Genomic DNA, 24,494 nt, shown 5'->3' with positions numbered 1-24,494 from the left:
AATAATATTATTTTTATTATGATAAATATTATTATAATAGCTACAATATACACTTATTGAATGCCAGTGCTATGGCTTTAATGTCCGTGCTCCTCCAAAATTCATGTTGCAACTTAATCCCCAATGTACCAATATTAAGAAGCTGGGCCTTTATGAAATGATTAGGCAGTTAGCAATGAGGGCTCCACCCTCATTGATGGGATTAGCCCCTGAGGGAGTGAGTTCCTCTCTTCCATCTCTTCTGAACCTTCCTCCATGTGAAGATGCAGCAACAAGGTGCCATCTTGGAAGCAGAAAGCAAGCCCACACTAGACACTGAGTCTGCCAGTGCCTTGATTTTGAACTTCCCAGCCTCCAGAACTTGAGAAATAAATTTCTATTATTTATAAATTACCCAGTCTAAGGTATTTTGTTATGGCAGCACGAATAGACTAAGACACAAGGAATAGAGGTAAGTACTTTACTTATATCTCATTAAAATCTTACAGAACTATATAAAATGCTTACAAAGTAGGCAATATGATTTGCCATTTTTGAAATGTTTTTGCTGAAACTCAGAGACTATGAAACTTGCTTAAGATCAAAATGTTAATAAATGGTAGAGATTTGAGTTCAAGTCTTTCTGATTCCAAGGCCTGTGCTCTTCTGCCTGAAGTTGTAGGGAGGCAAGGAGTGGAGAGCTGTATTATCACCCTTGCTATAGCAAACCCTTTTCTTCTTTACCATATTAAACAATAGTCTTTGAGAACTTGCTGAGACATGGCCTAATAAGTGGAAGGAGTGGGGTGCAGATGGCAGAAGGACACAAGGTTGTAATTAAGCTCTTTTACCCAACGAATGATATTGGAAAAAAAAGAGTAGCCAGCCTTACATCAGTACAGTGGCAAACCACCAGTAATCAGATTACTCTGTGTTTTAAATATCACATCAGTGACCATGAGGAATTAGTTACTGGTTAGTGCCTAGAGTAGCAGTTCAAGCTGGACAAGTAATAAGTATTTTTCAATGGCTCTCTTTTGTAACTTTACCAAGTTGTGTTTGTCACTATGCAATCAAAACCACATTGTAACTGGTTCCTTGAAAGATCAGTCTGACATGTCCTGAAGTTTAAGTGAAGCCTTTCCTTTTGTCCTAAAGAAAATGACCGCATCCTTTTTCCATAATTAAGGCCATATTCAAACCCAACTGGTCCACACAGTTGCTTAGGAAAACCCACAATACTTTTAAGTTAGACCATATAAAGTATACTCTCTAAAGAATAAACACCTGTCCAGCATTAGCTAAGCTTTATCATCTTTGCCATGTCCATACTACCAATTTTCAAAAGAAATGAAAGTCTTTAAGTTGTATATTTAGTGTCAACACTAAGCTTTTTTTTAAAGCAATTAAATTGTTTCCTTGTCACTGATGATCACAGTTCACACAGTATGGAAATAATGTAGGTTAAACAAAAGACAGAGGGAGACTTTTCTGGTCTTGTGTAAGAAGCATAGTTACATGTTTTCTCCATTACAATATCCATAGTAAAACGAAAAGCAAATCCAAAAAAGTGTTTTCTTTTTCAGGCCCTTTCTAATTTTCCATTACAGAAGAGTTAGTTCTGAATGTGCCTGGAGTATGGATATGATTCATACTATGTTCATGCATCTCCTGCTAAATAAACTCTAATCCCAAATGAAAATTTTGATTACATTATTAAGGCTTAATCATATAGCTTAGCTTAAATCAGAGGCTTTTAAACTCTCTTTTATATAATTCACAACATGGAATAAATTTTACCTCATGACAAAGAACTTGCACATACACATACAAACTTACATGTGTGTATAAAATCCTGATATTTGTGGACAGATAATATCTAGAAATATGCTTCTGCCTCTAAATTAAATGGCCACTTAAATTCTTGCATGCCTTCAGATTGGAATTGCCTGGTCTGAACAACACTGGGCTTATAAAAGACTGCAAACATCCTGGAACAATACCATCTCATTCACTATTTCTGAATGCAACTTGAAAGTTCAGCAAATGTAACTAGAACCTCCATGAGTCAGCAGTTTTTACACTAAGGCTTTGGAGTAGCTTGCTACTGACTTACAAAGTCAACTTTGCAAAGGGGCAAGTTGTTTTCTCCTACCAACTTTTTATCTTTGTAAATCAAAAATAAAATTATAAACCCATGAAGCATCTGAATGGACCCCACCTCTTGGCCAAGGTCATTCCAAAGTGAGCCTGAAAAACTAGTTCAGGCCATGATAGGAAATGGGGAGCTGGGGGTGGGTGGGCGCTGCTTCACAGCTGACCAGCATTAGCAGAAACACAGAGACCTAAGACTGACAGAACAGACTCTGATAAGAAACATTGACAATCTATTCTCTCTGACACCTGCTACCAGGAGGCTTCATCTACATGATAAAACCTTGGTCCTTACAAGCCCCCTTATCATAACCCAGACATTCCTTCTTTGGATTTCAGGTCTTTAGATAATAAGGCTTTCAACTAATCACCAATCAGAAAATCTGTGAATCTGCCCATGACCTGGAAGGACCGCCCCCCACCTCCAGTGGTCCTGTCTTTCCAGACTGAAGCAATGTACATCTTTCATGTATTGACGGATGTCTTGCATCTCTGTAATATGTATAAAACCAAGCTGTAGCCTGACCACCTTGGGCACATGTTCTCAGAGTCTCCTCAGGGCTGTGTCATAGGCCATTGATCACTCATATTTGGCTCAGAATAAGATCTTCAAATACTTTTACAGAGTTTGACTCTTTTCATCAATATATTCTTAAAATAGCTATCATTTTATTTATTAGAATTACTAGAGCTGGTGGTATTTCATGAACTGCTGCTCTTTTACAGTCTCCCACATATTCTTATTCTGGACAGGGCTAGGCATCTCCCTCATGTAAGAGATCAGGAAAGTAGAATCCAGAGAGGAGGGATAATTTGCTCCTGGTTGCACAGCTACTCAATAGCAAACCAGACCTAAAACTCAGCATCTGGCTCCTGCTCTATTGTTCTTTTGGGGCAGACGACTAGCGTGTCAAATGGGAGCTCTTGTCTTCCAAAGAGTCACTAGCTAATTTCTGCCCCAAAGAAAAGAACTTTCTTTTCCAGAAACACTCTTGCACCACCTCTAAGTGTAGATGACTTTCTGAGAGCTTTAAAAAGGAAGACAAGATAAATAAGGAAGGCTGAGGAAGCTTCGCTGAAGGAGAGGTGCATGAATTACAATGGAAAGGCTGAGCAGTATCTAATTTGGCTCAGAGAAGTGCATTCAGGGCAGAGGAAACACCATACACAAGGCCTGTGGCAGAAGAGGGCAAAGGAAGAGCCAAAAAATTGTAAAGCACTTTCAGAGTGACAGGGCTGGCCTTGAGTAGCAGGCGGAGTACTTTGTTTTGTTTTCCTTTTCATTTTCCCAAGGAAGAAACTAAACCTCTTGAAGCATTCAATGCCATGTCTTAGGCTACCAGCTTAACAGAGGATGACATCCTCAGAGATAGGAGAGACTGGTAAAGAGGAAAGCCACAGGGCAACAGGGGAGGGTGAGGAGCAAGAGCACCTCTCAAGCTCTGCTAGCAGAAGCTCAGGAAGCCCTCACAGGGACCAGGAGACCAGGCCTTGGGAAAAGCAGTAACTTGAGAAACTGGCTCTGTAGGCCGCTCTGGAAAACCCAGAAAGTATTGTTCCAGGGTTCTTTTGCCCTTGGGCCCCGCCTGGAAGGCCAACTTAATCTCTCTATGGACTCTTTCCAGTTAGATTTGTGACTGCCTGGAAAAAGTGCCCCTCTACCTTTCCAAACACAAACACTTTCATTTTCCCCACATGCTCAGACCTAAGTGTGAGGGAACTTTTAAACATCACAGACAGAGAGCAAGTAAGTGAAAGAGTGGAATGGGTCACGGCAATATGATACACTTTCTCCTACTATAACCCAATGGAAGCAGTCCTAATTAAAAACAAACACACACACCAAACACAAACAAAAATGACACCAAGTTTTCAAAATCACTTTTAGCAGCTAGAGAAATTAGAGTTTCAGACTGGCAATAAACTTGTTTTCCTGAGAACATTTCAGTAAGAAATTTATTTTATAGCTATAAGTATATAGCTACAAAACTTAAATCTCATTGATACCAGCACTGAAGATCTCTGACTTATGCCACATAATAATGTGAGAACTTTTTCCATATTTGTATCCTCTTTATCAACCCTCTGTTAGGAAACAAAAACAATGCCTCTCCAAGAAAGAAGATACGTGATTCACACTCTAGCATTTTCCTTGTTTAGGATGTGCCTAGTTTCAGACTGAATTATAATTTAGAATGCAGTTGTTAAATCCAATTTATATTATAAAATTGCACAGTAGCAGACATACCTCTACCAGTGTGAGGCAAATTTCTTCCAACTGAGGCATCTAATCATCTGCTATTCTCCCCTTCATAAGTCAAATGCATATCAGATGAAGGGAAGCATATGGACTCTAATCTGTGGTAAAAGGAGTTTCACAGCCAGAACTGCCCCAAGTACAGTTTCTTAGGGCCTATTTTGGGCAGAGTGTCACAAGAACTGAGGTTCCTCAACTCCTCTTGGTTTCAGTTCAAGGATTTGGAACCCCATCTACTCTAAGGGCTTCTCTAATTTCTCTCCATCATTCACTTTGTATTCAGGATTCCCTGAAGTCCAGGACCCAGAATTCTTCTCATCCCTTCTCTTTACCCTCAGCATAGACCACACCTTCTCCTTAGTGTTCTTCTCCTTTCCTGAAGAGCCAAGGCTATGACTATTCTTGGACATCCAAATCTTGTAGGTTAGTTTCTGCCTACAAGATGTCTACAGATGTCTGGGCTGGAGAACTCTTGGTGAGGGATATAAATAGGGAAGGTGTTATTTAACGATGCCCAGGGTGCGAGAGAGAGTGGCAGGGAGGAAGGTGAGCCCAGAGAGGCTTAGCTCCTCAGCTAAGGCGAACTAGCTGTTTAGAAAGTGAAATCTAGACCCTTGGACAAATATAACCAAGATAGGTGTACCTGTATGTCATATCTATGTTGTGAGAATTACCAAATATTAAGGAAATGATTATATATATATATATATATATATATATATATATATATATATATAGTTATAGATACTAGAGAGCTAACGGGGAACTTTGAAAATGTAGAAAGATCCCTGGAGGAGAGTCAGGAAAACTGTGTTCTGGTCACAGAGTGTCACTGGCGTGTTCAGGGATTTTGAAAGTGATCTTTCTTCTTTAGGCTTCATCTAGATAATGAGGAAATTAAACTACATTGGCTCCAAGATACCTTTTAATTTTATTGCAAATCATGTGTCAGATTAACTGTGTCTTAGTTTGGTTATTATTCAGCATGGTCATCTGCTCAAAGTTTAATCACTAAATAGAAAATAATTATTTGAAAAAGCTAATATATTAATGACTCTCAGAAGTCAGAATCACTTGTAACTCTGGTGGAGTAGTTTTATAAAGTATGCATAGGAAACAAAAGACTTAAGCTGTGAATGATAAAACTCAGTCCTGTAGCACGTAATTATTTTAACATAATTTCAACAGTAAATGTGATACGGTATTCCCTGCAGACTCAACACTTAGTGCCTAAAAACACATGTTTTTCATAAGCGCACAAGTCTCAAAGCTGTCTACTTCATATAATTTTAGTAACACATTCTGGCCAGCATCAATAAAAGGATATGACAGAATAATTTTTCTTCTTCAGCGTCCAAGAAAACAGGTCCTTTGGATTGACTATATTGGGAGAAATTACAGTCAGGCTTTGAGACTATCTATCAAGGTCCTAAGAAAAAAAAAAAAGTGACTACATAATTTTACTGTGAAACACGAATCATAGACAAATAGGTCTTAAGTATCTTTAACTGCAGGCTCCATAAACTGAATTTATATTCCCATGATCTGTGCCTCTAAACACCCTTTTATCCCCTGCTTATTTTAGAATAAGAAATGGGAATGGAATCAATGTATCCATATTCATAATTTTCAGCAGTCGAATAGGTTGGCAACATTTCAGGTGACCCTTCTGACCCAGAAAAAGGTACTGCATGTCAGATACTTAAAAAAAACAAAAAAAAGAGTATGGAACATCTGGTATTTCAAACATGGTCTGAGTTGATCTGGAGACAATTTGGGTCTGGAAGATATTATGCAGTATTCAGGGTGAGATCATCTGATTCATGCTGTTTTCATAACCAAATTTCCCTCCGGAGTAAAGAATCCTATGTGGTTACTAAACAAGCATTACTAAGACTTCTTTAATAATATTGGAATGAAGGTAGATCATATGAAATATACATCTCTCTCTCCCACTCCCGCTTTCTCAGTGTGTGTGTGCATGCATGTTTATCCACCTATCATATATACACACACATATGCATGTATATATACACACATATATATTCATATTACACTCCTAAAGAAGCATTTTAGATTTTGTTCATCCAGATAAATATTCTGGACAAAGGAACTACATATCTAAATAATTCCTCTTAGCAAATGGCTCTCTTAGAAATCCAGTGTGATCTGTGAAGTCCCCCACCCAATCAATATATTTTTATTAAGATCTGACACAAGATTTAAAATTTGTTTTAGTTCATTGCCTGTTTCCAAATCTCTAACAAGATTTGCATTACCAAAAAAGTGTAGGTTGGCCAGACACGGTGGCTCATGCCTGTAATCCCAGCACTTTGGGAGGCTGAGGCGGGTGGATCATGAGGTCAAGAGTTCAAGACCAGCCTGGCCAAGATGGTGAAACCCCGTTTCTACTAAAAAAAAAAAAATAACAAAAAATAGCCGGGCGCGGTGATAGATGCCTGTAATCCCAGCTACTCGGGAGGCTGAGGCAGAAGAATCGCTTGAACTCAGGGGACAGAGGTTGCAGTGAGCTGAGATCACGCCATGCACTCCAGCCTGGGTGACAGAGTGAGACTCCATCTCCAATAAATAAATAAATAAAATAAATAAATAAATAAAATAAAAAGTGTAGGTTACACAGAAAACCAAACTTAAATATAAAAATAGTTGCACACTTTATTAGTTTGCCAACTTTCTTAGGTAAGAATACAAAGAACTAGTGTGATTAAGAGCTACAATTAGTCATTCCTAATAAATCTGCTACATTTCTCTTTCTTTGCTAATAAAAACAAAAACTTCCCATCTCTCACTTACTCAAGGCTAAAATACATGAGAAGAAGACTGAAGACAAAGTTGTCACCACCCACTTGGTCACCCAACCTGGGGCCCAGAGGCCTCCTTGTCCTTGTCTAGCCATGCTTATTATGCTCCAAATTCTAGTCTCTTTTCTAAAAACCACACAGTCTGCTCCCTCATCTGCACTCGAGTGTTCATGTTCAAACTCACATCACATCATCCTGAGACCACACTCTCCTAACTGATCATTTTGTATGACGTTGTATTGCTATTCTCAAAATTATTTTAATCAACCTAAAGATAATCATAACACGCCCCTTGCTAGATGGTTTTAATAAGTTCAATGAATTTCACGTTTCTTAGCATGCAAAGAAGCTCCTTTAAAGCCTGGCGCCACCTGCCTTCCTCACACCACTCCCCTCCAGCCGCTCTCTGTTTTAAGCGGAGCTTTTCACTTTGCTTGAACCTCTGCTCCTCTTCTTCTCCATCTGCCAAAGTAGTTGTCTCTACTGGGCCCATAGACTCAATTCTAATGTCAGTAACTCTGTGATACCTTTCTTTAACTATCCCCTCGGCACAAATTGTGTTATTAAGTCCTTCCTTACTATACTATGATTGTGTGCACATCAATTTACCCCCATTAGATTGTGAGCTTCTTGTTCATATTTGAACTCCTAGTACCTGCCAGTGTCTGAGATTTACAATAGTGCTAGAAAGTTTTATTTATTTAATTGTTTTAATTATCAAACAATCTTTATCATAACATATCTTTATCCCAAGGAACTTCCACTGCCTTTTTACACACACACAAAAAGACACTGGAAGGGGTGGTGATAATAAAAGCAGCAGCTGATTTTTATTGAGCACTTACATTGCCATGCAGGGTTCTAAGTATTTTACATGGATTATCTCATTTTAACCTCGTAACAATCTTATGAGAGTCTGAGATTCTATTACTACCCACATTTTTATCCACATGGAGAAACTGGGACAGAGCTGTGACTGCTCCTAACCAATAAATAGTGCCTCAAGATAGGTCATAAAATGGAACGCCCTGATAAAGAAGCCCTATTTCCTAAATCAGTTTTAAAAATAGAATGTAATGGAATTTTTAACTGAAGACCAAATATTATAGCTCAAGAATAGAATAATCAGTTAAGGGTCTTTAGTTGTCAACATGGCTCATCCATAAGGAAACAGGAATAAAACTATTTACTGCAGATTCTAGGATTCATTTCCACATCCCCTCACCTTTTCAGCTTAGATGTATAAAGCCAGAAGCCCTGTATGCATCTCTATCACGAAATCCACTGTAAGCCAAATGGTCAGAAATCTTTCTTGTTCACAGACAGCAGTAAATAATCACATAGACTATTATGTTAGGAATGAAAAGGAAACAAGTGTTCTTTCTGCCTAAATATTTTGTAATAAAATATATTCTGGAGGTAGTAGGTCAAGTTTTCTGGGACTTTAACAAATTAAAGTGGATGATTCCTACTCAATCTATCCCTACATTTCTTAAGGCAGTAACAGTATTAAGTTAATGACAAAGGTATTGTCATCAAGACAATTTCTCTACTTGAGTTTGAGATGTAATCAAGTTGTAGCTGATTACTCAAAACATCTATACCTCAATACATACAGTAACATATTTGAAGAAGAGCAGAAATAGATCCTGCTACATTCTAGGAAACAATAATAAATTTTAGTTTTGGCAGGATATGTTGAAGTGTTTTTAACTATACTTTAAAAAATGAGCACTGAGGGTTGTGATGGTGGAAGTGTTAGTAAAAACACCTCAACCACCGTTTGTTAAAATGTTACTACCTGCCAGCTAAAATACATATAACCATCACATTTAATCCCCAACAACCTATTGGAAAAGTATTATCATCCCTATTTCATAAAAAGGAAATTGAGACTTGGAGAAATTAACTTGCCTAAGACTACCCAACTAGCAAGTGGCAGAAGTGAGATTTGCATCTTGGCATTTCTCACTCAAACTCTATGCACTCACTACAAAGTCACTGTTTTTTTTCCCTCCAAACTGAAACTAAAAAGGTAAATAGTAATTTAAAGGGTAATATTCCTCTTCTGTAACTTCTCTAGAGTAATCAATTTTGATCTTAAAGACTGCTCATTGTTTGCTAGGCAGGAATTCCTCCATCCTAGGCAAAACCTGGGACTTATTATGAGGAAGCTGAATGTCTGCACATCAGCTACACTAACAATGGAAGTCCCCGAGGTGACAAATTCACACACAAGGGGACCCTCAGAAGAATGAGGTGTGAGTCAACAAAAATCTCCAGGGTCCTGACGCAAAATAGGTCTCTTTCAATGTTACAGCAAGAGAAAAAAAAAATTAAAAGAATGAGCAAGAAATACAAATGAACAAATTATATTTCAAAATTGAAAGGTGTTTACTCAAAACATGTAGACATGACTAGTACTAAAAATTATCTGCTATATTATATGTAAGATTACATACATTATGCAGTACTCAGGGCAATGAAGCAAAATATCATTCTTTTCAAATTTTTCAAATCACTGAATTTCTAGATTCATAATGGAACACCTCTGTATTCGCTGCAAACTACCCCAAAACTTAGGGTTTGAGGAATTTGGAAGTGGCTTAGGTAGATGGGCAGGTTTACGGTCTCTTACAAGTTTGCAATCGGGGTCAGCTGGGCTGCAAGGATCGACTAGGGAGAGACCCACTTCTAAGATTTCTCACATGGGCCTGTCCACATGGGTACCTCAGGACATGGTAGCTGGTTCTCCCCAGGGCAAGTGATCCCAGAGAGAGCAAGAGAACCACAAGATAGAAGCTGTAATCCCTAATCTCAGAAGTGATGCCATTGCTTCTGCCACATTTCATTTTTTGGCAACTGATCAGGCTAGCCTGCATTCAATGGCAGGGCAATATGTAAGGGTGTGACTACTAGTAGGTGGGAGTAATTGGGAACCATCTTAGATGCTGCCTACTATATCCTCTTTTCTGTTTTGATTTTAAATCCAAAGACTAAGTGATTTGTGATGAGACAGACATATTATAAAGGGGAACAGGGGTATATGGGGTACTTATCTACCACTTCTCTTTATTTTGCCCATTTCAAATATTTAAATTCTCTTCACCCAATGGGCATCTAAATCAGAACTTTGTTCCTTCCTCATTAATACTTATTCCCTTCAATTTGTTAGTTGTTCACTCAGTAAGAACCAGGAAATGATCTTTCAGAAGACAGGGAAGAATATGATTTTTAGCCTCTAAGTCTCATTTTCTTTCTCAATATATAGTTACACACACTTGGGTACACACACATACACACACACTTGTGTTACAGAAGACAGCTGCAAACCAGATTATTAAAATACCAAATATATTTGGGAGAAAATTTTCGCAATGTTTATATTATGCCACAGTCATCCTTAAAGAACACAGAATAAAAATAGGAAAAGATTTACATAAACTTTTAAATTCTATTATATAAATCCACCTGGAGATGGAATTAAGTAAAAGAAAATACATTTCAGTACTTCCATGTGACATCAGGAGCCAAAATTACTTGATTCAAATTAGGTAGTATTTACAGTTAGCAGTTCCTTCCCTCACAGTACTACTTATCTATTTGAAACTTAATATGTAACCTTACAATATTATTAGGAGTGAAATTTAGGCCCCCCTTTTAAAAAAATAAAAAAGGTTTGTACTTATTTTAGGTAAGCGACTGATGAAAATATATTCCATCTGATCAGTTTAAGCTGGTTCCTTATAAACATTTTTCAAACGGACTGCTATCAAATTATTTTTATACTACTGTATGAAGGAAGTCATTTGAAATGCTTACCAATAGAATACCTCTTCTGTGGACTCTACTCAGAAAAGGACTCCTCCTGAATCCGTTACTTTGAGAAAGACAATGTAGGGCTATAAAAATGTCACAATTATTATAATAAGCAATGACTGCAGCTGAAATTGCTTCTTAATTAGGATTGGCTGAGCTCTGGCTCCGCTGAAGGACACTGCAATGGAATGCGCTCATAAACAGCCCTCAAAACCTCCTACTTATTTGCTATAAAAGGGACTTTAAAAACCTGATTCCAAAACGCATCTGTAGGAGTTCCATAAAAGAATCTGGATCATGGCAACCATTCCTAATTTGGTCTTGTGTCACTATCTCCACAGCTGCTTCTAAAGGGTGGATCCCACAGAGAGCTGCTTTGAGAGGTCTTAATTAAGGCTCTTTATCCCCAAACTTGAATAGTGCGATCATTCTTGCGATGCCTAAAGGCTATGGTATTATTTCTTCAGGGGTAACCCATCATAATACATGGGTGAGGGGATGAGTAGATTGACTGTACAATTAAGTGATTTATTGCCACTAATTCTTTAACTATCTAACTGGAGCACATGCAGAAAAAGACGGCAGTACAGATGTGTTTTCACAGACTGGAGAATGAAAGAAAAGGCTCATGGCATTGGCTGAGGGCTTCACTGAAGGAGGCTGCCCAGAGGAGCAGGAGGATCCAAGGAAACCTAGAGCGTAATGCCCAACAGAGACAGCAAAGAAAACAGAAAAGGGGGTGCAAAAAGACAGTCTTCTCGTTTTTCTCTTTTGCCCCAAATTAGCATTCACAGGCATTTAGAACAAAAACAAAGTCTTATAGCAAGGAGAGGGGTCTTGGAAACCAGGAAAGGAAGGGAGAGATGTAAGAACCCTACTGCCAGGTCCTCATGCTTGCTTATTTATTTATTGCATACCCTTTTCACACCATCCCTTATTCTGGAAAAAAAAGAATTCTGTTTATTGATATGTTGTGCTGCATAAATCAAAGAGCCTTAACTAATTTTTGACCCATGTTTTAACTTCTGATGTATCAGAGAAGTGGTTTGGATTACCATACTTTTTGCTCTATATTTAGACTATACCACTAAAGAAGGTGCACAGACATCATTTAAAATTTGTCTAGTGATTCAAGGAAATCAGACAATTTTCAAAATATGCATATACCACCTATTTACAACTAAGATAAAATTGCAGTTGCGTGTTAATTTAATTTTCCTTCACTTTAATGGAACAACAAACACAAAAATCAAAATCAGATTCGTCTAGAGCAGAAAGTGGGCTCAATCTTAAGCCACCAATGAAATTAGAGCAGTTTCAGTACATTGATTCTTGATTCTTTCAGATGTACAGAGGAATATGAGAGTAATTCAGAGTGGGGATAGTCTTCTGTAAGACTCCTTCCACAGCTTTCACTGTGGGAGGCTGTGAAGACTTAAATCCCAGCAACAGAGCAATAGAAGCAAGCAAGGTCTCTTGAGCTCCAAGCTTAGGATTCACACACCACTTCTACCACATTCTACTGATCCAAGTAAGTCAGAAAGCAGTCCAGATTCAAAGGGAAGGAAAACAGACTCCACTTTTTAATGGGAGGTGCTGCAAAGAATAGTAACCATTTCTGTAATTTACCTCAGAAACTCTGAGGAAGATTCCAATCAGGGAAACATACCAATTCCCTATACGGGACCACAATACGTTGCAGTGTTGAATCAAGTGCTTTCTCAGGGAACCTAATATACCCAGCTTTGAATCCTTTGCATAGCGATTGGCACATGGTAGGTACTCAAGTTCCAGAAATATTTATAAATTTTAATTTCATTATAAAAATATAAATCAGAATAATTTTTAAATTAGCAAAAGGATACATTAAATATATTAAATTTTTAAATTAGCAAAAGGATATATTAAATCCAGTAATTTAATATATCCCCCAGTTATCGAACTTTAAATGGATATTTGTGTCCAACAAAGCACCAAGTGGCAATAATTTACTGAGAGCATGCCATCATAAAATTCTTGACAATATATTCAGGTGTCTGTTAAATAGCATGAAGATCTATGCAGGATTTTCTTCCCTCTAGATTGGATTTCTTGAAGAGGATTACCACACATTTGTTTATTGTCTATGTGTAGGCACCATACTTTGTGCTTTAAGATATTCATCTCGATTATCCTTACAACCCTGTGAGGTAGACAGTTGAAACCCATTTTCAGATGAGGATACTAAGGTTTACAGGGCTAAGTAGCTTTCCCAAATTCACACAGCTAATAAACGCCAGGGCCAAAAACTGAACCCAGGGTTCTAAAGCTGATACCCAACTTTAATGCAATTCTGGTTCTCAAAATGTTTACTTATTGGTACTAAGGTCTAACTAACTAAACAAAACTGATCAGAGAACATTAATAACACTGACCAGGTACTTGCTATATGTCAGGCACTGTTCTAAACATTTACATGTACTACTTTATTTAATTTCACAATAATCCAATAAAGAAGTACTATCCATGTTTTGCAGATTAGATCTCTGAAACCAAGGAGCAACTGTTGCCAAATTACTGAGTAAATATCAAAGGTGGGATCCAAATCTATGTCTGGAAAAGTCAAAGTCTGCGCTGCTTCCTTTAAATTCCCTAACTGTTAGAGAAAAGTGGGCAACAGTGGTCCACAGGATGATCCTACCCTCTGGCTTAATTTTATCTGGTCCATGAGAAAGTAACAATGAATAACATCACTACTGGTTTACCTGGGACATCTTAAAAGAGCTGTGGAGTTAGGCCACTGAAATCTGTCTTGCCTCTTTTTACCTTTAAATTCTGCCAATTATCTTGGGATAACCTTCTATTCCGTTACCAAAGATAGAGTCTAACACATATTATTGGAATGTTCACAGAATATATTTTCCATTTGTTGCAGTATATAAAAGGTAATGTTTTGTAATTCCCCTTCAAAACCTTAGGCAACTTGCCATTTCCCAAAGAAATGAGTTTTACATTTCTTCGTTTAACACGGAAGTCACATGACCCGGCTGGAATGAATTTGGAGAGGCCTATGTTTCAAAGCTAACAGAAGAGTGACCAGATTAAAAAATGGAAACCCTAAATATCAAGTAAGGGATACTGCAAAGTTAACTTTCCTCTACAGTTTTTCAGAATGACCAAAAACTACCCTGCTTTGAAACGTGTAGTCTGATACCATACAGAATATCATCTCAGAATACTCTTGATACATGAAAGATCTTCAGAAAAGTATCCTCAAGCCCCTACATTCAACTGTCCCTCTATAGCACACGTGGTAGACTGAAGTAATGGTCCCAATCCTTCATTCCCACGTAATAGTATTCAACATCATATCCCTGCCGTAGCCTCATAGTTGCTAGACTGGACTTCTCTCCTTGACTTCAGAACTGGACACGTGACTGCTTTGGCATAAGAAGAGGCTTAAAAGGTGCTCCTGCAGTTGGGCATGACCTTTACTGTTGGCTTCACTGATCTAAGAAGGATGAAAACCTGGCAACATTGTGGTCCCAGTCCACAGCTCAGAGTCCAGACCAGCCTACATGAGCTAGACTCTACTGTGAAATTTCCTCCTCTCTCTCAATAGATGACACAATGTATTAAATAATCATCACAGTTAAGGGAGATCAGAAACTCTTCAGCTGTGGGCTAGGGTCTTATACTAGCTCAGTGACATACCTCTTTAATTCAAACCTGTACTGTGGAAAAATTACAAATTACTGCAGCTCATCTACTTTAGCTTTATTTTAGAAGAGACAAAACTGAAAATGTCAAGGGTGGTTTTACTGACTTTTCACAGCCAGGTACCTTTGGTTCATGCTATTTCCTCCTTATGGAATGCTTTCTTTGCCTAATGAAAGCTTCTTTATTCTATAGGAGGTGTTTCCTTGATAAAATAATCCCAACCCACACAATTAAAGTTAGTTACTTCTGCTTCTAAGACTTCATAACAGTTGTTTGTATTTCTATTATTGCTGTGCTACTCAAAGTGGCAGTTCGCAAACTGTAAGTCACTAGTCTGTGATGAGATAGGCAGAGAAACTGACAGTAGGCAATTAGGAACTACTATATACTTAAAGTAATTTTGTGTCTCTTGCATTTAATAATTTTTTTAATTGGCCCTGTATTTGTCTTTTAAGTAATAAATTTTTATTGTGTTTTTAAAAATATCAACCAATGATTAATTTTTGTTTATAAAAAGGTTCCTCATCCCAGATAAGAAATTGTATTATAGCACTTATGTCATTCTATCCAGCACTGTAGTTAACTTACACATCTGTCTTGCTCACTCATCTTCCTTCCTTTTTTAAAAAAAAAATCTATCAAAGGTGACATCGGTATTTTGCTCAAGAGGTGATACTGATAGATATGGAGTTTAGAGTCTGTATTTTTAAATCTAAACTGCACTTTTAATATTCTCTACGAAAAACAAAGGGTAATTTTTTTTAACCCCCAGTTATTTTTATTGTAGGCCAGTATCTCATAAAGGAAAAATCAGATCCTTGATCCTTACTTTGTGACTCATTCTGTTAAGACTGTCACGTTGTGCTCATATAAAAACAAAAATCCACCTAACATCTACATGGTCATTTTTCAATGAAACATGATATCACTTTATCATCAAACAAAGCAAGGGAAAAGTTCATTGTGGCTAGAGATGCACTAATGGACTCCTTATCAAGGCATTTCTGCTGGGCTGAAAGCCCATCTTTTCTGCTGGGCTCGCTGCTCAGATAAGCTATGCAATGAACACCCTGAAACTCCTGTTTACAGCTTTTCACAGTGGCCAGAATGTCACAATGATAAACACAAGGTGAATCACTCATGGTTTGAGGATAATTCAGCATTTCAGATTAAGTATATTTACAGAGTAGTAACTTTGCTGTCATTCAGCAGATGAGATCTCAGCAATCCCCACTAGGCTGGCTTCTAATAACGCTCTCCCACTTTAAGCCATGCTCAAATCTGAGCCGACTCCCCACCATTCTAACAGACTAAGGAACAGAGAAATTGGCAATTCTAAACTATGCTTTTTTACTTCTTTGAATTTGACCAAAATAAATACAGTGATACTTAGAAAATTATAGTCATGCATACCCTTATCGCTCTAATTCCCCATTATCTAACTAGAATGTTAGGTAGACAGGGCACTTAGAACAGAAAATTGACAAAACCACGCTAAATGGCAGCTCTTTTGTAGGAGAGTCAAAGATTGTAGTTGGGCAGTTGAAAAGCATAACCTCTAAATTTAATCCTCTAATAGTGCTTGAGGCAAATTTTAAACATGGATATTTACTCAAAGAACAGTAGTGAAGTTATCAATTACCAAATTATTTTTCTTTAAAATCCTGAAAATATGCAGTTTTGCAATGTTTTTGATTAGTCTTTTGTTTCCTTATCTTCCTCTCCTAGAAAAAGTTGATTTCATAATTAATAATATAATTTCTCTGGATACCACCACCTTGTAAAAAGTAAAATAATTTCCTGTATATTAATGATTTAATAAACAATTCTTTTAAAATCATAATTTTGGTTACCATGGCAGTAGTTACCAAACAAAAATTAGCTATGACTGCAAACAGGAAATCCAAGAATGACTCTTTTGTAAGGCATTTGTAGTCAGGGAGAAGACTTATAGTTTGTGTATATTATAGGTGTAAGTCTATTTGTATAGCTTTATGCATTCATAATCTTTTTCACATTCTAATACATAAAAGCTGCTTTCTCATTTTCCCATCTTTTACATTTGCTATTACTTAAGACAAATGAAATAAGAATCCCTAATTACAAAGTTTGCAAAACCAAGAATCAAGCCCAGGGATCACCATCAAAATTGCTCACTGTCTGTGTTAGAAACATAGTGTACTGCTAACCTATCAAGAGTTCACTGACGGGTATAATCCCAGTTGTGCTTACTTTCAATGTTTACATTGCTCTATCAACACTTGCAATAGCATAATTCTATGATACAAGCTTAAGTTCAGTGTCATTCTTGTTCACTACTATAACCCCAGAGTCTAGAACAGTGCATGGTACGTAAAAAAGCACTCATATAGTTTTTTTTAAATCTTTTAAAATTATTTTAACAGCCTTATTTTGAGAGAGATAACTTTTAAAGAAAATAAATCTTCCATTATTTTTCGTTTTCCCATAATTAAATACCAAGGTAAGTAATACATCACTCCTAGACTTATGGGACCCACACTATTACAGCCTTCAGAGCCTTATACTACAGATTTAAATTAATTAAACTTAACCTAATATCTTCAAATACCTCCACAAATATTATGAAAATTAAGTACAAACAAGTTGAAAATAGCTAAGATTTGTGGAAAAAAATTATTTGGTTCAATCTATAGGTTCTTCATGGAATTCACTAACATTTAAACTATGCCATCTCCTTTATGTATATATTTATACATATATTTATACGTTCTTCGTTTGTGTGATTTTAAAGCACTGTGGAACATTACACGTGGTAGACTACTGATATTATTTCCCACGATCAAAGAGTCACAGGACTTGGAGAAACCTCAGAAATCATCTGGTTCCCCTACTGATTTTTATATAAATAGAAATTGATAGCCAAAGTGGTTAATATCACAAAAAATAGTGGACTCGGATCTACCAACTCTCAGCTTAGGGCAATTTTAAATATACTGATAAATGGAAGTGAGAAAATGGATACACTATGGAAGACCTTTCCATACACTATAGATGTTTATATATACTGGAGACTTACTGACCTTTCCTAATTTCTAAACACACTAGTGATTGGTATGTAAAAAAGGTATATACACATTAGCATGGGGCCAACTTGTATTCCTTCTTCTAGTTCTCAGAAAAAGAACACAGGAAGTAGCTTCCATGTTACCAATTTATCACTCTCTTTCCACTAAGAAAGCCCCTCTTGGTAACTCGTGTTGCACACTGATGTTCTATGATGTTGATCGCATGCTAACAATGCTGGATGTCACTCTGGAGCTCCATGAGAGCCTCATGAAATATCTGATCATTTTGGTGTTTCCCACAGCTTCTCAGCTTCATAAGAAATGTTTTTGCATGAAGAATGGGAAATTAAAACAAAAAAATAGTTCTCCCAATATTAAGAGGTTTTTTGTTTGTTTTTTGTTTCTTTTTAGCTGCTCCATTCTTAGCTGTCTGGTCTGCCACTCCAGAGGCACTCTGAACACTTTGCTACTAGGGAAAAGAGGTTTCGCCTACTCATGCTATGTGTAAGGCGTTCTCTCAACTGCAGAGCTCAACACGAGAAAAGACCATGAGCATCCCTTTATAGTTCCAGATGCCATTGGTTAAACTTAACAAAACAAAGAGCCAAATACAGGGTCACTGTTACCTAGGGCCATTTTACATAGTTAGGAGACAGCATTACCATTGGCTCACACCAAAAGTCAGGAAGTTGGGAGAATCTTAGAAGATAAGGTACAGAATATTATTGGAGTTTATGCTATTTCTTTGACTGTAGAAGTTTCCCAGAAATTCCTTTTCACAATACTTTTACTTTTCGTATACTTTGCCTCTGCCCAAAGAATGTCAATGGCAACTTACACTAAAGGGAATACATACAACATGGACAAAGTAGAAACAAAATGTAGAAAACTAGCAGGATGGTGATTTTATTGGAATATAAACCACTTCCTCAAATATAATTCCTTTAAAAAATGAGTGAAAGTGTTGAAATGTACCTTATTTTATTTCTCTTTTTATAACAGTTATCATTCCACATATATTTAGTGAGCAAGATGAAGAATATAAGACTCGGCCTAGTTGGCATGATGGAAGCAGCATGGATTCTTCAGATTATGGTTCAAGTTCATAGTAAAGTTCTCTATAGTAAGGTTTCGGATTACGCTATCTAAACTTTTAGTTTCTTCATCCTGAAAATGGGGCTAAGGCCTACTTCCTAAGGTTGCTTTGAACAGCAAACAAAATAACCACGTAAGTGTAACAGGATATGGATGCATCTCTCAAGAAGTTTGTAAGCAAGGTAAGAAGGTGAAACATACAACAGATAAGTATAATCCAGAGGTGGAGAGTGATTAGTGTCCTAAGTGTTACCAATAACATGTTTTGGGAATTCAGGAGAAAAGGAGAAAATATTTTTCATCTAGGTGGCAGCATGGAGAAAGATTTCCTAGAGGAGTGTGCAGTGTGAAGGGTTGGTCCTTGAAGGATGGAAAAAATTTAGAACTGTAGATGGAGTATGGGCATGCACAAGCAAAGTCATGGGGTGAGTTGATGGGACATAGGTAATAGCCAGTAGCAATATAAATTCCTATTTCTACTTCATAGGACAGCATAAAGGAACAGAATCAATAGAAAACCTACTATAGTTTTTTTCTCCAACCAATATTCAGGACAATTAAGAGAAAGGGACTTTTCATATTCTGCCAATGTAATGAATCACACCATGGGTTAGAATAGTTTTATAAAAGCCTGGCCGAGGACCACTCATTTTCTTCTGCACTTGTTCTGAGAGGCAGAACACCTCTAAAGCAAAGCCGTGGATGTGCCTTGCCCTACCTTTACCCTTAGTCTTGCCAATGGTTCTTGCAGCAAGAATGGCTTCAAGCCTGGAATGCAATTGTAGATGTGAGCATCCAGGTCACCATATATTGCCTTTTCCACTTCAACCAGGGGCTACCTAAGGCAAATAACTCATTCTAATTTCCAATGGAAATAATCTTTGTAGTTTAGTCCTTTTTCCAATAGTATTCATTTGGTTTCACTATGCTTTTTTGGCTAATGACAAAAGTTTTGAAAACAAGTTTGGATACAGAGAAAGGGGATTTTTAGTAACATGTAATCTTTAAAATGCATCATATTTTTAAAAAGTAAAATTAAAGAAATAAGAGTCTTAAGAAAAGTATGCAAAATATTAGGATTAATCAAAATAAAGGGGTTAGAGGAGAGAAAAAATGAACATGGTAAAATGAAAAAGCCCTGCAGCAATTCCAGGCAGTAAAAGGGAAATTATTGTAGTTCTCTTTCTCTGTTGGTATGTTCTTAATTGAAAAAAAATAATTCTCATGGGAGAGTAACACAGAAAGGAAAGAGGAAAACAGCTGGCTGTTGGCCATGATTTACCATTCACCGCAAAATGAGACTGTTTCTGCTTCTCAAAGTCCACTGTTTTTCCCAAGCAGACATGGACCATACTGACACAAAGCCAATTAAGATGAAACTTAAAAAATAAAAAAGAGGTCTAGATGTGTAACTCAGAAGACAGGGCAAGGACATAGAATCAATTCTGTTCTAAAGTATTATTAAAACAAAAACTTTGTATAACCAAACTAGCTCCCACATCCTAGCAACAGCTCGCTTACTTCAAACAAAACAAAATATAGCAAAATCTAATTATAAAAACCCCTTGTCTTTGTGATGGTGGGATTTAACTGGTAATTAATCCCAATTTGTACAACTGATGTGGACGAGCTTTCCTTTCACAAACCAAGAATTTTAGAATAGTATCATCTATCTCAATCACTGTTTAATAAAGACAGTCCTCTTTAAATCTTTAAACATGAAATGTTAATGTGGAACAATGATGCTTTTCATCTGTCTGGAAGAAATTCCTCATGAAATCAACAATGTAAAAGTTTTAGAAGGAAAAAATGTCATACATCTTAAAACAGAAGTCATATTAGTTGTATTTAAATGGTTGTATCTTTGTTCCAACTTTTAATCTTCCTTTTCTCAAGGTACATTCAAACTATAAATTTTCTTGAATAACTGAGTCAAAAAGAAAGGAGACTTGAAAACTAGGTACCAAAATAGGGTGAGGACTCTGCTGGTAAATCAGATAGTCTTGTAATATTTCCTTCTTTGGACGTGTTAGAAAACAATTGCTAAAAGGAACATAAATTTCTTTTTAAGAGTATGGCTAAGATTGTGAAATACATTCCTGAGATTTCCAAATTTTGTACTGGGAAACTTTTTGTTAGAATATCAAGTCTATTAAGGGACTCACAAATTGGAGTCATACGGCACATCTCTGCGGTTTTTTAATAGCTTCCAATTTACCAGTTGAGGATTCTAAGAATCATCAGTGAAGACAACGTAGTGAAACAGGGATTTGTTATATCATGGGATTCTCTCTAAAACCTTTAATTTATGGAATTCTTTCTGGGGTGGTAGAGGCGGAGAAGAGGAGGATTAGAGAAAGTTAAGATTCTTGGCTGAAAATATAACGTTTAAAAGTAAAGTGGGGGATAAACGAGGAAAATTACACCATATGTCAAGGGCATTATTTATCATAATCCACATTTTCAAACTCTAAGGAAATTGTTTATAAACAACGTCTGGATTTTTCCTTTGCAAGCACATACAATTTTTAAGTTTGAACTTCTTCCCTCAGAATTACTCCTTGTCTCAAAAAGTTTCAAAAATGTCTTTGATTTTTCTCCCCCTATTAAACAGACTTTGTTTTTTAAAGCATTTTTTAGCTTCACAGCAAAATTGAGCAGAAAATTCGAAGTTCCCATGTACCTCCCCCATGCCTTCCTGTCTCCAGCAGCCTCCCGGACTACCAACAACCCGTATCAGTGCAGTACATTTGTTACAAGTGATGAAACACAATGACACATCATTATCCCCAACATACATAGTTTACATTAGGGTTTACTCTTGGTGTTCTACATTCTATGGATTTTGATTAATGAATAATTACATGTATCCGCCATTTTATAGTATCATACAGAATAGTGTCATTACCCTAAAAATCCTGTGCTTCACCTGTTCATCCTTGCCAGCCCAAAATATGTTTACTTTTGCAAAACTGTCTTCAAATAAATACTTAAAAGCAAGGACAAGACCCCCCAAGTTTTAGACAAGTACTAAATTAAGTAGCTCTTACCTACTTGAAAACTAAATGAGAGTAGTATTCATCAACAGAAAGCTAAGCGGGCAAAATGCTTTCCCCGCTTTTCCCCCATGACAAGCAAGATTAACCAAAAATATTACAGTTATTTAAAAGAAAAAAAGAAAGAAACCAAATGGGAAGAGAATAGAATGCAATCACGCTACCATTAACAATTTATGTTTTTCTGTTCTTGGATACCTTTTTGAGTGCTTGAGAATTTTAGTCTCAAGGAATGAAAAAAAACTGTTTTCTCATTTCCAGTTTTTATTGGTCAATAGCTTCCTAACCGAAAACTCGGCAGTCCTAACACAATATTTTGTATCCACTTTCAAAAATCCAGTTCTGGGCATAAAATAGAATTAATGCTCAAGTCAAAAACTTTGTGTTTAGAAGATAAAATAAGAATATTAGAAACCATGAGTACGAGAAAAACAAAAACTGTTTTCTCTCTCTGCAAAACTTCTCTATTTGATAAGGGACAGCTAGCTTAAATTTACCACAAAGTAAAACATGAGCAAATCCCCTGGAACGAGGAGAACTTTCGCACAGGGCAATTCACTCGAATGTGACATCAGCATTCCTTCTGAGTCATAGTCTGGTCCCCACCCTTTTCTCCCAGGCGACACCAGGCTCCGCATAACCCGGGAGTGGCTCAGGTAGGGCCGTCGGTTCCAGTGCCTGCGAGGCAGCAGCCAGGCTGAAAATGTCTCCCTGCGCTGAGACGCTGGTGACAACCGCCCTTTGGGACTACCTGCCAAACAGGGAGAATGCGCTCTTTGACAGATAATTCCCTAAGAGGGAGGCACCGCCTCGGTCGGTAGACAAGTAATGAATGACCGAAAAAAAAATCACATTAGAAGTTATCACCAGCACGGGTGCGAAGGCAGTGCATTAAATCAACACTCATTTTAGAGCGCCCCAGGCAGCCAAGCTCGAAGGGAGGAGATCAGAGCTGTCAAAGCACAGCAGAGCCCCAAACCACAAAGGCTTAATGAAGTTGAACTTCCTGAGCCAGGAAGTGTCACGGTCTCGCCCGCACTCGCCCTAAGCTCGTCCTTTCCTTTTGAGGAGGCACAGGCAGAGCTGAAACATCTTAAGTTTCCAACACCTCCAACCACTGGGACTCCGTGAGACTGGAGAGAAGAGTCCCGCGCCCGCCCTCGCTCGCGCTTCCAATTCTGTCGCTCCCGAGTTTGGGGAGCTGGCGGGGCCGCCGAGCACCTCCTCTACCCAGGGGGCCGGGTCCCTGGGCCCGGGGCACCGCAGACCCAGAGCCGGGCTCACACCGGGGGGCCCGCGAGCCCCACCCACCTCGGCACCTCCGGCCGCCGCGCGCCGCGCGACCCGCGCAGGTGAAGCAGCCGCCGCCCGCCACGAGCGCCCCCCTACCTTCTTCATTTTGTTTTCCAGGTCCATGTTTACGCGTCCTGTGGGTCCCCTCCTCCTCCTATCCGGGATCCCACGGCCGGGCTCAGCTGGCCTCCGGCTCCGCTGCGGACACGGGGAACCTGCGGAACTCCCGCGCCGCCGCTCAACAGCCACTCGCCCGGCGCCGTCGAACTTCCGCCGCCCAGTCCGCCGCAGCCGCCCTGCGGCCCGGACCCGGGAACAAAGAGGGCCGGGCAGCCAATGGCAGCCGTGCAGCTCCGGGCCGCCGCCAATCACCGAGCGCCGCACGCACCTTCGCGGCCCGAGCGCGGCGCTGGCAAGGTGAGGGGCGGGGCCGCGTCCGGGGCGGCGCCGTGCTGGGCAAGCTCAGTGACCCTGACCTGGTCTCCGAAGGGATTCTCTGGGCGTCCACGGGCCGGCTTCTAAAGAGCTGGGATCCAGCCTCCCTCTAGCTGAAGATGGAGAAGAACTTTTTCCATTTGGCAATTTGTACCTGTGTTTGCCCAGGACTTTTTATTTGGGTCAAGGGGAATAGTTATCCCAATACTAACTTCTCAGTTTATTTTCAGGGCAAAGAGAGAAAAAAAAAAGAGAGAGAGAGAGAGATTGTAGGGATCGTTAGGGATTCCTGTGATGGACCTTGGGCACTAAATTCAATATTGCGTTGTGGAGATGCCCTTTCCTCAATTACTTTTTTCCACAATCCCAAATACTGTCAAGAAACCGTATCTTACATCCCTAAAGTCAGCAAAGATTCTTAGATTGTTTTCTGAGCATTGGGTTGTTCAAAAGTAAAGATGATGTGAATCACTTCAGAAACAGGTTGTGTCATTCCTTTGGAAGCAGAGGGTTGCCCTTTGTCTCTGTGTGAGATGGTGCTAGGCCTATCGCGTGCTCAGGCTTTGATGAAACAGTCATCACATTGGTGCACCAAAGCTGAATTCATTTCATGCCCTAATTCAGGAGCAATTGCATCTAATACCATCAGATTGGTCGGTCTGGAAGGGAGCCTAACGATTACTTAGTCTAGCTTCCTCACTTTGCAGGGAACTGAGGACTCCAGAGGTGCAGGGACCTGCCTAATGTCTTAGCCTGTTGGGGACAGAGGCATTGCTCATGAATCTAAACAACTGCTCAAAGATGTTTGCGGCTGGAAGCACAGCATGTTGACTAAGGA

General features: G+C 38.5%; 1 protein-coding gene across 2 annotated transcripts in view; it reads right to left on the bottom strand.

Annotated features, from left to right (window-relative positions):
• Positions 1-23,764, bottom strand: part of TES (testin LIM domain protein) — a 48,491-nt gene extending 24,727 nt beyond the window's left edge. Inside the window, exon 1 of one of the 2 annotated variants that reach the window (XM_003808656.7) lies at positions 23,318-23,764. In XM_003808656.7, the coding sequence (XP_003808704.1) occupies positions 23,318-23,344 (27 nt within the window). In that variant the 5' untranslated portion in view covers positions 23,345-23,764. Of the gene's footprint in view, positions 1-11,034; positions 11,301-23,317 lie in introns of those variants that run through there. The other variant, XM_063606357.1, reaches the window with a different exon arrangement.
• Positions 23,765-24,494: the final 730 nt, after the last annotated feature.

This window comes from Pan paniscus, chromosome 6 (genome assembly GCF_029289425.2).
Source record: "Pan paniscus chromosome 6, NHGRI_mPanPan1-v2.0_pri, whole genome shotgun sequence".
In the NCBI taxonomy this organism is placed as follows: Eukaryota; Metazoa; Chordata; class Mammalia; order Primates; family Hominidae; genus Pan; species Pan paniscus.
This window is presented reverse-complemented; position numbering and strand designations above follow the sequence as displayed.